A 14,036-nucleotide genomic window follows, 5' to 3' on the forward strand; every position below is an offset into this window, starting at 1 on the left:
GAGCGGTTGTCCCAGGCCGGCACCGCAATGACGGCGGCCCTATGGCCGAACTCCGTCCAGCTGAGCAGCTTCTCGCGCCTGGCGCGTTGGTTGGAGATGGGGCCGGACCGGCTTGGCGAGTGGCGCATCTCCGCCGCTCGTGCCGGTGCTGAGATGTCGCTCCGGTTCACGCTGTCTTGGCATCTGGACCTTCAGCTGGACGCATTGATGGGCCAGCGGGCCGGTTCGGAACAGCTCTTGCAGGAGCAAGCCAGCCGGATCGCCTCCTCGGCCAGCTACATCGCCAAGTTCACCTTCCACTACGAGTTCCATACGGAGCGGACGGAAGACGGCAGGGCCGTGGATGGCAGGGCCGTGGATCTCGGAGGAGACGTGCGTCTACCGCAACACGGGTGCTGAGGAGGACACCGACGCCTCGCTGGAACCGGAGGCCGCCAGGGGAGAGCCGTCAATGTCGCGACGTGGCGCTGGAGATGCCTGAGACACTTTGTGTAATAATCTGTTAAATAGCATGTCCACCCACCCACTGGGGTTTTTTAGGGTGTAATGAATTCGAGTCGTCGGCCTTTTCTTAAATACTTGTGTAGATGTCGTGGGTGCTTTTGCTTTTTGCCTTCCATTTTTTGTACCGATCTCATGCGCTTTTCCTTTCTCAAACCACCCCCACGACTCAGGCGGCCGAGGCTCCGGTCCGTGACAAGGAGTTTGGTTCTTCGAGAGGAGCGCATAGGACTTGGGTCCCTCGAAATGTTGAGCGCGAGCGAAACACCCACTGGGCCGGCTGGCGGCAATCTGCCAAAGCTGGTTGGCCAGCAACCGGTCGTGTGGCTGTTTATTTGATGAATGGTGGGCCGGGTTGATCGAACCGACAGCCTTTGACTTAGTGTATGAACCTTAAAGGAGCTTTGGCCCGTTGTGCTTGCCAGCGGACAGCCAAAGCTGGATCTGTGGCTTTAGGGTGAAGTTGGGGACCGCGGCATCCTAACTTTATCAGGAATCACCAAGTAAGGCGGCGGGGTGGTGACCGAGCCGGCGAGCCCCCGAGCCCCCGGGTCGAGCGAGTCGGACCGATGGCCAGGTTCAGTGTTATAGTGATGCGGGAAAATAGGGACACGATAAATTGGTCGATAGAAGGCAGCCCCCGAGTCTCGTTCGGGGACCCCATAGTTTCATGCGTTTACAAAAGGTGACGATACATACGCTTGTGTGGCTAACTGTAAAACGGGCGAAGGAGTTCCGCGTTCCACCGCCGGGTCGTTTCTTCACCGGCGGTGTCCTTCTTGAGCTTCCTTGACTTGCGTGCGTCGATGAGGTAGTAGGCGTTACAGTCGCGCAAGGCCCTTCTCATGATGAATGGGCCCTCCCATGGAGGGGACAGCTTATGCTGGCCTGCATGCTCTTGGACGAGTCAGAGGACGAGTTCGCCCTCGTGGAACGCGAGGGGCTTGATCTTCTTGATGTGGTAGTGCCTCAGGCCTTGCTGGTAGATGGCCGAGCAACTAAGCGCCAGGAGGCGTGCTTCTTCGAGCAGGTCGATGCCATCTTCACGTGATTCTCTGGCTTCGGCTTCGGTGTACATTGCGACGCGCGGCGAGTCGAACTTGACGTCGATCGGGATGACGGCTTCGGCTCCGTAGATGAGGAAGAACGGCGTGAACCCGGTCGACCGATTCAGCATGGTGCGTAGACTCCAGAGAACGGCTGGCAACTCGTCAAGCCAGCTGCCGGGTGAGCGGATGAGTGGCTCGACGAGTCACGGCTTGACGCCGGACAAGATGAGTTCATTAGCCTGCTCGACCTGCCCGTTGGACTATGGATGCGCAATGGAGGCCAGGTCGAGGCGGATGCCGGAGACGGAGCAATATTGCTTGAGTGCGCCCTTGGCAAAGTTGGTGCTGTTGTCGGTGATGATGATGTTAGGCATGCCGTAGCGCACCGCTATGTCCTTGATGAACCGGACGGCTGTTGGCCCGTCCAGTTTCTTGATTGGTCTTGCCTCGATCCATTTGGGGAATTTGTCCACTGCCACCAGCAAGTGCGTCATGCTGCCTCGAGCGGTTTTGAAGGGTCCCACCATGTTGAGTCCCCAGACCGCGAAGGGTCAGGTGATCGGTATGGTGCGCAGTGCTGACGCTGGCTGGTGGCTGTGTTTGCTGAAGCGCTGGCATCCCTCACACTTGAGGACGAGCGACTCAGCATCTTGGAGGGCCGTGGGCCAGTAGAAACTGTGGCAGAACACCTTGGCTACTAGGGATCGTGATGCGGCATGGTGCCCGCACTCGCCCTGATGTATGTCGAGGAGGATGTCGATGCCCCGTTCCTGCTTGACACAGCGCTGCAACACGCCAGTGGAGCTGCGCTTAACGAGCTCGTTGTTGATGATGTTGTAGGCGGACGCCCGGCGCTGCACTTGCCGGGCTTTGGTCTCGTCCATGGGGATAACCCCATTCTCCAAAAATTCTGATATTGGGAGGGCCCAAGATGGAGCCGTAACCATGGCGAAGACGGCCACCAAGGTGGGTTCTGAGTCGGCAGCCCCCGAGGCGGGTTGAGCAGCCCCCGGGTCGGGGATGGAGCCGGCCGGGTACGGGCGATGGTGGCCGGATTGAGCTGACCAGCCCCTGGGCCGGGTCCAGCAGTCCCCGGGCCAGGTTGAGGTGCAGTTGGGTCATCTGGAACGTGGATGGACTCGGAGTCCGGCGATGGCTTGACAGACGGCTTGCGCAGGTGCTCGAGGGAGACACCGGACGGGATGGTTGTTGCGATGAGGCGATCTTGGCGAGCATGTCGGCTGCTCCGTTCTCCGCGTGCGGGACGTGGAGGAACTCGTAGCCCTCGAAGGATCCGGACAGCTTCTGGACGAGGAACTGGTAGCTTGCCATGTTGGAGTCGCGGGCGTCCAATTCGCCGGAGCACTGCTGCACCACCAGGTCCGAGTCACCGTAGCACAGGATGCGTCAGATGCCAAGTTCCTTGGCAAGGCGGAGGCCGTGCACAAGGGCTTCGTACTCGACGACGTTGTTGGAGGCGGCAAATTGGATCTGGAGTGCGTAGCGGAGCCGGTCGCCCTTCGGGGACGACAATACGATGCCGGCCCCCAAGCCGAGTCGCATCTTGGACCCGTCGAAGTGCATGCGCCAATGCATCGAGTCGGGAGGCGGCAGCAAATACTGGGTCTCGGTCCAGTCGACGAGGAAGTCGGCCAGGGCTTGGGACTTGATCGTGGTGCGGGGCTCGTAGAGGATGGTGTGGCCGGCTAGCTGGATCGCCCACTTGACAACCCGGCCAGAGGCATCCTGGCACCCGATGATTTCTTCGATAGGCGTCGTGCTGACCACGGTGACAACGTGCTCTTGGAAATACTGCTTCAACTTCTTGGCGGTGAAGTACATGCCATAACACATCTTCTGGTAGTGCGGGTAGTTCTGCTTGGAGATGGAGAACACCTCGCTCAGGTAGTAGATTGGGCGCTGGACGGCTTGGATCTTGCCCTTCTCAGGTCGCTCGACCACTAGCACCGTGCTGACTGCCCGCGAAGTCGCGGCTATGTAGAGCAACAGCGGCTCCTTGTTGGTCGGCGTGGCCAGGACTGGTGTGGTGGAGAGCATGCGCTTGAGGTCTTGAAAGGCCTCGTCTACCTTGCCGTTCTATTCGAACGGGACCGCCTTCTTCATCAGCTGGTACAGGGGTAGCGCCCTCTCGCCCAGCCGGCTTAGAAACCGGCTGACCGAGGCCAAGCATCCGGTGAACTTCTGGACATCGCGCAGCCGAGCCGGCTTGCTCATGCGCTGGATGGACTTGATCTTCTCCGGGTTCGCCTCAATGTCGTGTTTTGAGACGAGGAAGCCGAGTAGCTTTCCGGCCGAGACGCCAAAGACGAATTTCTCCGGGTTAAGCTTGACCTTGTATTCACGGAGGTTGGCGAATGTTTCCTTCAAATTGTCGAGGAGTGTGAGGTGCTGCTTGGTCTTCACCATGATGTTGTCCACGTATACGTGGATATTGCGACGAGTTGCGGCAGCAGGCATTTTTGCATGCAACGCTGGAAGGTGGCGTCGGCGTTCTTCAAGCTAAACGACATGGTGATGTAGCAATACGCCCCAAAGGGCGTGATGAAGGACGTCTTCAGGGTGTCGGCCGAGTCCAGCTTGATCTGGTGGTAGCCGGAGTAAGCGTCCAGGAAGGACAAGAGCTCACACCCGGCGGTCGAGTCGATGACTTGGTCGATCCGCGGGAGGGCGATTGGATCCTTGGGATAGACCTTGTTGAGGCTGGTGTAGTCGATACACATGTGCCAAGTCTTGTTCTTCTTCAGGACGAGGACTGGGTTGGCCAGCCACTCGGGGTGAAACACTTCCATTATGAAGCCGGCCGCCAAAATCTTGGCGACCTCTTCACCAATGGTTCTTCTCTTCTCTTCGGAAAATCGTCGTACTTCCTCGGGATACCCGGCATGTCCTTGGGGGTCCATGCGAAGATATCCCAATTCTCACAGAGGAAGTCGACGAGCTCGCGTTCCTATTTGCTATCGAGGCGGGCGCCTATGAAAACGTATTTGCTGCAGCTGGGGTCTTCTGGGTTGAGCTTCACTTTCTTAATCTCCTTGGAGGGCTTGAAGGCGGCCTCGTCGGCCGGGTCCGGGGTCGGGATTGACGCGGCGGAGGCCTCGCCTCCCAGGGCGACGATCTGGTCGAGCTGGCGCTGCTACTCGGCAATGACCAGCGACTCGGCCAACTTGGTCCCGTCTCGGGCGCACTCCAGGGACTTGCGGTAATCGCCGGTGATGGTGATGAGGCCCTGTGGACCCGGCATCTTCATCTTCAGGTATGCGTAGTGGGGAACCGCCATGAACTTGGCGAGCGCGGGCCGGCCCAGCAACGCGTGATACGCGCTAGACAGGTCCACCATCTCGAACAAGATCTGTTCGCGCCGGAAGTGGCCGCTGTCACCGAACAGGACATCTAGCCGGACCCGGCCAATGGGGGAGCAGGAGAGGCCAGGCACGATGCCGTGGAAGATCGTCTGGGTTGGCTCTAGGTCCTCGGCCTTGAGGCCGAGCTTGGTCATCGTGTCATGGTAGAGGATGTTGATGCTGCTGCCGCCGTCGATGAGGACTCGGGAGAACTTGCATGTGTGCCGCGCGACGATGGTGGGGTTGAAGACGAGGGCGTAACCACCCGGACTCGGCATGACTGTCGGGTGATCCTCCCGGGTCCAGGTGATCGAGCGATCCGACCAATGCATGAACTCCGGCTTGGTCGGAACAACAGTGTTCACCTCCTACCGAAGGAGGTGCTCGCTGCGCTTGTCATCGCCAAGGCTGGTGAAGACGATGTAGGCCGCGTTCTGGTCGGGTTAGGCATCGTCGTGCATTGCGCTGCCAGCTGGAGGCGCCGGTGGGGGAGGAAGCTGCTGTCCCGCGCCCGAGCCAGAGCCGGAGGGGGCGGGACATCACCCCGCATGATGCGCTTGGTGATAGCGCACTGCCGAAGCGTGTGCGTGGAGGGTTTTGCGCCGCTGTGGTGCTTGCAGGGGGCGTCGAGCATCTGCTCGAAGCTCATGGCGGGTTGCCATGTCGTCCTGCCGGTTTGCCGGCGCTTCGCCGCCGGGTCCGCCGCGGGCTCGGTGGCCGTGACGAGTCGGTTGTCGTGACGCAACGTCGGCTGGTCAGCCTTGCGCTTGTTGTTCTGGTGATGCTGCTGCCGGCTGCTTTCGCCGGCCGGCTTCGGAGAGGGAAACGGCTTCGCCTTGCCGGCTTCATCCAGCGCCACCTGGATCTTCATGGTGGAGTCGGCGTTGGCGTACTTGTCTGCCGTCACCATGAACGTGGCAATGGTGGCCGGCTCGGAGCGTAAGAGCTTTTGCTTGAGGAGGGTGCCGTCTCGGCACCCGCTGACGAAGTACTGGATCGCCTGGACTTCATGGACGCCCTCGCAGCTGTTCCGGAGCTCGGTCCAGTGTGCGAGGTACTCGCGACCGATCTCCGTAGGCCCTTGCACGCACATGGCGAGCTGCCTAGGGCGGCCGGGTCACTTGTAGGTCCCCGTGAAGTTGCGGACGAAGGCTTCCTCGAAGTCCACCCATGTGTTGATGCTACCCTTCGGCAGGCTGTTCAACCACGTGTGGGCCGACCCTTGGAGCATGAGTGGTGCGTAGCGCATGGCGAGAGGACGATTGGCACCGGTGATGCCAATGGTCATGGTGTAGTCGGTGAGCCAGTCTTCTGGCTTCACCGTCCTATTGTACTTGGGGGTGTCACGGGGGAGCATGAATCCTTTGGGGAAGGGCTCCTCCCGGATGCGCGGGCTGAAGCACGTCGACCCGATAGCGCCGCTCTCCTCCACCTCCAGGGAGCGAGCGAGCTGATCGAGGCGGTGGCGAGCGTCGGCATCGTCGATGGCGCGCGGGCCGAGTCAACTTGCGGCCAGGCCACGGGGGGCCAGATCGGTTGGAGCCGGACACAGGCCATGCTGGCCGGGTCCGCGCTGGATCTCTAGGACGGGCTCGTCGCCCAATCCGCCGGCGGCTGTAGCGGCCGGGTCGCGCCGAGTCCGGGCTCGGCCGGAGTGCGCCTTGCCGGGTGGGGAGGAAGCGGTGTGTAGAAGTTCGCCGAGCCTGCCAAGGCGGGCGGAGCCGGATCCCGCCGGCCTGGCGAGCTGGTTGAGGCGGTCCTGCTGGGTGTTGGCGGCGTGGAGGAGTTCGCGCATCCGCCCGATCCGCTCTTTCAGCACCTCACCCGGGAGCTGGTCCAGGCCGACTGCGGCTGCCTGAGCAGCGCACATGTTCTTCGCTGGGGTTTCGTAGATGGTTGGGACGGCGCCAAGGGCCTGGCCGATCGCTCCTCCCTGGGCACGCACACCGGCGATACGACTTGGCTCGGCCGCGGCGGGCGTGAATGCGTAGGCGGCATCGCGCTCCCACTGAGCGGTGTCCAGGCGACGTTGAGTGGCTGCGAGCATCTCGGATAGGTCCAGCATCTTCTGGCGCCTTTCCTCAAGCTAGGTTCAGGCCTCAGCGATGTTGGTGGCGTCGACGTCGATGCCGATGGGGATGCGGAGGCTCTGCATCGCGGCGCGCAACAGATCGTACGGCTCGATCCGTTCCGCTATGGCCCTGGCTTCGGCAGCCTTCCTCGTCTTGCTCGACGAGGAGGAGGCGCCGTCGCCGGTGACAAAGAGCTCCACGTGGACATCCTTTGCCCCGGCGGAAACGCCGCCGCCGAGGGAGAGGGGAGAGTCGGAGTAGCTAAGCACCTCACTGGGGTACTCGTCGGCCGCAAACGCATCAGAGATGCGCAGGGTCGCGAAGGAGGCGGCAAGCGCGCCGACGACGTCGTCCGCCAGTGCGACGGACTCGTCGGTGTAGGAGAAGGGCCCCGTCTGAAGCATGCTCCCGGCCAGCTCCTCGAGCTGCCCAATGGTGGGCGCACGGCAGATGCCAATGGATGGATAAAGAGAGGAGGAGGCTCGAGGATGCTGGTGGACTCCAGAGGCGGGGTTAGCATGAGCGGGCATGGGACGCCGGACATACCCAGGTGTGGGGCTCTCCGGAGAGATAATACCCCTAGTCCTGCCGAGTGTATTTGGATGATCGACAGTACAATGTTGCTCCTGGAGCTGTATGGGGGAGGAAGGAAGCTGGCCAAGGCTTGGGCTGCTCCTTCTCTCCGGTGTTGCTGTTTTGTGGCTAGTCCTATGCTTACTTGCTCTTTCTCTCGTATGTGTTTTCTCGGAGAGATCATATCTTGCCATGATCGTGGTCTCCCGGGGGGGTTTTATAGTCCAACCCCCGGGGGTACAATGGTAATGTCACAAGTCGGTGGGTCCGTATTGTCGGTGTCCGGGGACCCGGGCTGGGTCCCGCTGAGGGCTTGTGGTTCACCGGGTTCCCCTAGGTGCGGGCCCCGCATGCCTAGGGGGACTATGCGCCGTCTTGTCGATCGTCAGGTCGTGTCCGAATCGAGTTGCGTACAGTGCTCTTCGTCAGGTTCCCGCTTGCTGTCGTCAGCGGTGAAGGCGGGGACAGTGTAGCCACGCCGGCCCTCATCAGCGGGTAGGTGAGGGGCACTGTTGCCACGTTCCTGGTGACCAGAGGCATGGACGGGGCACTGTTGCCTCGGTCATCGTTGATTAAAGTCTCGTCCCCATCATATGGCTTGGATGGGACAGGAGTTGACCCGTGGCTGGATTGTGTAGCATGCCATAGGTGGCGCTGGCTTGTTGAGGAGGCTTTGGTCGTGCCGGGTTCGGCTGTCTTGCGCTAGTTGTTGGGGCCGAGTCGACGTGTCTTGCCGGGTCAGCTAGTTTGGCCGGCTTGCGGGGCTTGGGCGGGTCGAGCGACCCGGCCGAGCGCGAGTCGGTATTGAGGGGCGGTGCCAGCCCCGTTTGTTTTTGAAGAGGATCCGGGTTCCGCTGCCTGCCCGGGGTCCATCCCTCGACAGATATCCTAAGATTCGAAAAACGTGATCATCAACAACACTTGAGCTAGTCCGAGAGGCAAGACTAGGAACCTTTTATTTAATCGTTTATCATTTCACACGTGCATATTAGTTTTCCACTGAATCACATATTCCAGGATCATAGCAGTTATAGCATAGAATATGAACTCTTTAATTATCAATATGCAAATATAATAATACAAATATTATTGCCTCTAGCGTATATTTCCAACATCGCCCTTGACCCGCATGTGTCATTTCGTTCGCTTGTCCTGGGCGTCTGATGTTTGGATTACCGGTTAGAGGTCGTCGTCTTGCTTGGCGTTTGTTCATGCTCGCGCGTGTTTCTAGACCGCTCTTGGATATCCCGCACAACATCCCGCCCAACACCCGACTTGTTCTTTGTGCTTGAGCATTTGTGCACGCTGCGGAGCCGACGTCCTTTGGACTGTGCCCGGCTATTTTACTTTGGCTCTTTCCTATCCGGCCAGAGTCCGGATGGAGTCATGTTGTTTCATCCGACTGGTTTTGCACAACCGCTATCAACATGGAATTGTGTTTATTCTGTCCCGTTGGTCGTATCTGTCTGGTGCTCACCCGGGTCTGGGTTTGTTTCGTGCTTCTCTGGTCAGTGGATGTTTTGCATGCTTTGTGTACCAAGATGTTGTCCGATAGTGGCCCCTCCCTATTGTGCCATATGTCAGTTGCTTCGGCTAGCGTTGAGGTTGGTTGAGCTCATTGGCTAGTGACCTTTCGATGGTCGCTCCACTCAATAAAAGCATATGGTGAGAGGCGTGCTAAGTTTCTTTGAGAGTGGAACATTGCCGGATGGAATAAATGATACGGTAATTGTTCTAATCCCAAAAGGCAAACACCCACAATCACTAAAAAGATGTCTTTGTAAAGTCATTTACAAGGTAATCTCGAAGTGTCACGTCAACCGGCTACGACCTTTTATGGACGGAATTATCTCAGAGACCCAAAGCGCCTTCATCCTGGGGCGCATGATTACGGAAAATGCAATGATAGCCTTTGAGTGCTTCCATAAAATCCAGCATTGCAGGAATAAACATGCCACACACTATGCGTATAAGTTGGATTTAGCAAAAGCATATGACGAGGTCGATTGGGGATTTCTGGAAGGATTTCTTCTAAGGATGGGCTTCAGTGAAAAATGGACGGCCTGGGTTATGGAGTGTGTTCGCTCTGTAAGTTACTCAGTTAGATGCAACGGTGAGCTTTTGGCACCATTCACCCCTTCTAGAGGCTTGCAACAAGGATACCCATTGAGCCCATATCTGTTCCTCCTAGTGGCGGATGGTCTGGTTAATCTAGTGAACAAGGAAATTAATGAGGGCACTCTGACACCCAGGAATCTCAAGCTTACTTTTCGCAGATGATAGTCTAATATTTTTCAAGGCATCCGTGGAGTAGGCAAAAGTTATGAAGAGGGTACTATCTTCCTTCCAAAGGGGTACGAGGCAAGTGTCGAGCGGGAATAAATGTTCTTTACTTTTTAGTGAGCATGCCCAGAGGAGACTAGGGAAGAAATAAAGAGAACCCTGGGAGTGGTGTCCTCTTCTTTTGAAAGTAAGTATTTGGGCCTCCCAACTCCAAAGGGAAGGACGAAGGATGAAGGAAGTACATGTCAAGTATGTAGTCGAGGCCCTCCCTTGCTTTACTATGGCGTCTTCCTACTCTCAAAAAACATTTGTGAGAAGTATGAGAAGTTGATTTGTAATTTCTGGTGGTGGGTGAAGAGGGCCACCGGAAAGTGCATTGGATGTCGTGGGAGCGCATGAGTCAACCCAAGAGGGCATGTGGTATTGGATTTAGGGATATACACCTGTTCAACATTGTGTTGCTTGCGAAACAAGGTTGGAGACTATTACAGAACCCAAATAGCTTGTGTGCTAGAGTAATAAAGTCGAAATATTACTCGCAAAAAAATCTTCTAGACACGGTGTTTGCCTCCGACGCGTCACTGGTTTGGCGAGGAGTTGAAGCTGGTTTGGATCTCTTGAAGAAAGGCATAATTTGGCGGGTGGGAGATGGCACAAACATCCAGATCCAAAGAGATCAGTGGATCCCTCGTAAAGAAGGCCTAAGGACTGCAACTTTCATTAGGAGGTCCAGATTGCGTTGGGTGAACCAGCTTATGAAGCCAGATAGTAATGAGTGGAATGAGGAGCTCATTAGGCAAATCTTCCAGCCATTTGATGTGGATGAAATCTGCAAAATTCCGGTCCCTAGTTCACCTTTGAAGGTCATAATTGCTTGGGACTACTTGTAAGAAGTGCGTATAAGATGGCAACAAGAGTCCATGGCCAAACTCTGCAGGCCCCATCTAGCTCATCGAGGGAGCCAAAAGATAGGAGTATTTGGGAACTCATCTGGAAATCGAAGGTACCACCAAAAGTTAGGATTTTTGGATGGCGGGTTGCAACCAACACTTTGGCCACAAAGAAGAATAAGTGGAAGATGTCGTTAGAGTTGGATGCCACATGCAACATATGTGGTTGTGGCGAGAAAGATGACTTCCATGCGGCAGTAGCCTGTACCAAAAGCAAAGCACTTAGACATGAAATGAGGAAAGTATGGGAGTTACCACCAGAAAGTTCTTTCAGATGCATAGGCCCTGACTAGCTGCAACTGCTACTAGGCACATTTTTGGATGACATGCAGGCGGAGGTGTTAATGGTACTTTGGAGAGGATGGTTTCTACGTGATTAGCTGATCCGCACAGTTTCTGCTGAGATACGAGGAAGTGGTTGTAAGGGCATATTTATCCCATAGTTATTTTGGTGATTGATGACAATGCTTTTGTGGACTAATCGTGTGCATTGAGTATTTCAGACATTTCATCACTAGGCACCACACATTTTGGTGCCCCTCGAAGACTATTGAAGACGGCATTTCTCTATGTTTCTTTTCGGTGGATTTGAGTCGTAGGAAAGCCGTACTATTAAGAGGGGGTCCCCTTTGGAAAGGTTTGGGTGGAATCATCATGTACACATCTTCTTCTTTCCACCGCCTTTCCTTTGGCACTTTGGAGCATCCTCCGTCTTTTCTCGTCTATGCAAATTGTCATGTTGGCTGAGCTTGGTCATGCGGTAGTACTACTCCTAGGAGCGGTAGTACCACAGGCCCTTGCGGTACGTAGTACCGAGCCCAGGCGCGGTATTACCGCAAGTGCCCACGGTAGTACCGCTCCTTTGGAGCTGTAGTACCGTGGCCCCAGGCCAAGCGCTGCTGCGGCTGCAGTAGTAGGAGCGGATGTATTTTTTTTACAACCGCGCCCTACGCGGTAGTACTGCGCCCGGTGTGCAGTAGTACTGTGTGTTCTGGTCTGGCTCAACAGCGTATGCGGCAGTAGGAGCGGATGTAATTTTTTACATCCGCACCCCATGCGGGGCAATTTTTTGTGTTTTGACCCTTTTCTGAAACCTATTCAAGATTTGACCCTAGTTTGAAAAAAAATCGAGATCTGACCCTTTTGCTACCGCCAGAGTCCATGTCGGTAGGGTCTAACAGCCTACCGCCAGGGACTTTGGCGGTAGGAAACATCGCTACCGCCAACCGGGCTGGCGGTAACCTGCACAACCCTACCGCCAAGGTGCTTGGCGGTAGGCATGAGCACGCACTGTGTTCTATACTTAGGAGGTTTTTGGCGGTAGGGCATGCAACCCTACCGCCAGGGGCCTTCGCGGTAGGCTGTTATACCCTACCGCCATGGTCCCTGGCGGTAGCAAAAGGGTCAGATCTTGAAAATTTTCAAACTAGGGTCAAATCTCGAATAGGTTTCAGAAAAGGGTAAAAACACGAAAATTAGCCCCCGCGCGGTAGTACCGCCCCTAGCTCACGGTACTACCGTGTCAGATTTTTGCATTGACTCCAACTCAGCGGAAGTTGCCACGGATGTATTTTTATATGTCCGTGCCTTCTCAAAATCTAGAACATCCTTGCCTTGCGGTAGTACCGCACCAGCGGTTCTACCGCCCTCTGCTTCAGTGCATTTGGGCTGTCCTGGTTTGTGCTGCTTGGGCGGTAGTACTGCGGGGCCCTACAGTAGTACCGCACACCCCTGCGGTAGTACCGCGTCCCTGGCGCGGTAGTACCGTGCTACGCAGGCTGGGTTGGTGGATAACGGTTGGATTTGTTCTTCCACTATATAAGGGGTGTCTTCTTCTCTGAGTTGACTATCTCTTCTATCCCCAAGCTCCATTATTGCTCCAAGCTCCATTTTTGCCCGATCTCTCTCCCTAGCCAATCAAACTTGTTGATTCTCTAGGGATTGGTTGAGAATGCCTAGATCTACACTTCCACCAAGAGAAATTTGATTCCCCCACTCATCCCTTGCGGATCTTGTTACTCTTGGGTGTTTGAGCACCCTAGACGGTTGAGGTCACCGCGAAGCCATATTCCATTGTGGTGAAGCTTTTTGGTATTGTTGGGAGCCTCCAATTAAGTTTTGGAGATATCCCCAACCTTGCTTGTAAAGGTCCGGTCGCCGCCTCGAAGGGCACCAATAGTGGAATCACGGCATCTCGCATTGTGTGAGGGCGTGAGGAAAATACGGTGGCCCTAGTGGCTTCTTGGGGAGCATTGTGCCTCCAAACCGCTCCAACGGAGACGTACTTCCCTTCAAAAGGAAGGAAATTCGGTAACACATCCTCGTCTTCACCGGCTCCACTCTTGGTTATCTCGTTCCTTTAGTTGTGCAAGCTTATTTGTGTTATATCCCTTGCTTGCTTGTGTACTTGTTCTTGTTGCATCATATAGGTTGCTCACCTAGTTGCTTATCTAGACAACCTACTTTGATGCAAAGTTTAAATTGGTAAAGAAAAGTTAAAAATTGTTAGTTGCCTATTCACCCCCTCTAGTAAACTATATCGATCCTTTCAATTGGTATCAAAGCCTCGTCTCTTTATTAAGGATGTTGTTGTCTGAAGAGTATGGTTGACACCGTAGACGGTGTGGAGGAGCACTCCGGTGTGAATCCGGTCTCGTCTACGACCGATGGGGGAACCGCGGTCTCTCGTGAGGAATTCAATGTGGCTTTGGATACATTGAAAACCTCCATGACGACCGAGGTTGAAAGCATGTTTAATAAATTCTTAGAAGGGCTTAAATTATCTACCGCACCGTTGAAAGTGGGTGATCCCACTAACAAGGTGGCGGATGCTAACTCCGACAAGGGGGAAGCTACTAGTGAAAAGGCTCCTTCTTCTAGTGGTAAAATTGGCAACGGCATCTTTGCCCATGTGGAACCTCCGCTTACTTATGGTGGACTGATTCCTTCCACTCATTTGAATCATGCCAGTCCTCCCCCTAAGATTGTGAAAAATGAGGACTTTGATTCTTGGGTTTATCGCTTTAAGCATCATTTGAACCATGTTAATACTAACCTTTGGAGAATCATTGAAGAAGGTTTTTATCCGCATGACCGAAGCAACTTCACCCCTAGAGAAGCCGCGGATAATCAGTTCAATGAGAATGCTCTCTTCATCATCCAAGATGAAATTCCACCCGAAGATCTTGCTCATCTCCGGCCCTTCACCATGGCCAAGGATGCATGGCACCATGTTGTTTCCCTATA

General features: G+C 55.6%; 1 protein-coding gene across 1 annotated transcript; it reads right to left on the reverse strand.

The window, feature by feature from the left end:
• Window positions 1-2,101: 2,101 nt before the first annotated feature.
• Window positions 2,102-2,434, reverse strand: LOC147979148 (uncharacterized). Its single transcript, XM_087515061.1, has one exon. The coding sequence runs from the start codon at window positions 2,432-2,434 to the stop codon at window positions 2,102-2,104; it is 333 nt and encodes a 110-aa protein (XP_087371187.1).
• Window positions 2,435-14,036: the final 11,602 nt, after the last annotated feature.

The sequence above is a fragment of the Triticum urartu genome, chromosome 3A (assembly GCF_056163025.1).
Source record: "Triticum urartu cultivar PI428250 chromosome 3A, HENAU_Tu73, whole genome shotgun sequence".
Lineage (NCBI taxonomy): Eukaryota > Viridiplantae > Streptophyta > Magnoliopsida > Poales > Poaceae > Triticum > Triticum urartu.

Excerpts from the sequence above, each read along its gene's own strand:
- LOC147979148 (XM_087515061.1), bottom strand. The coding sequence starts at position 2,434 with ATGGACGAGACCAAAGCCCGGCAAGTGCAGCGCCGGGCGTCCGCCTAC.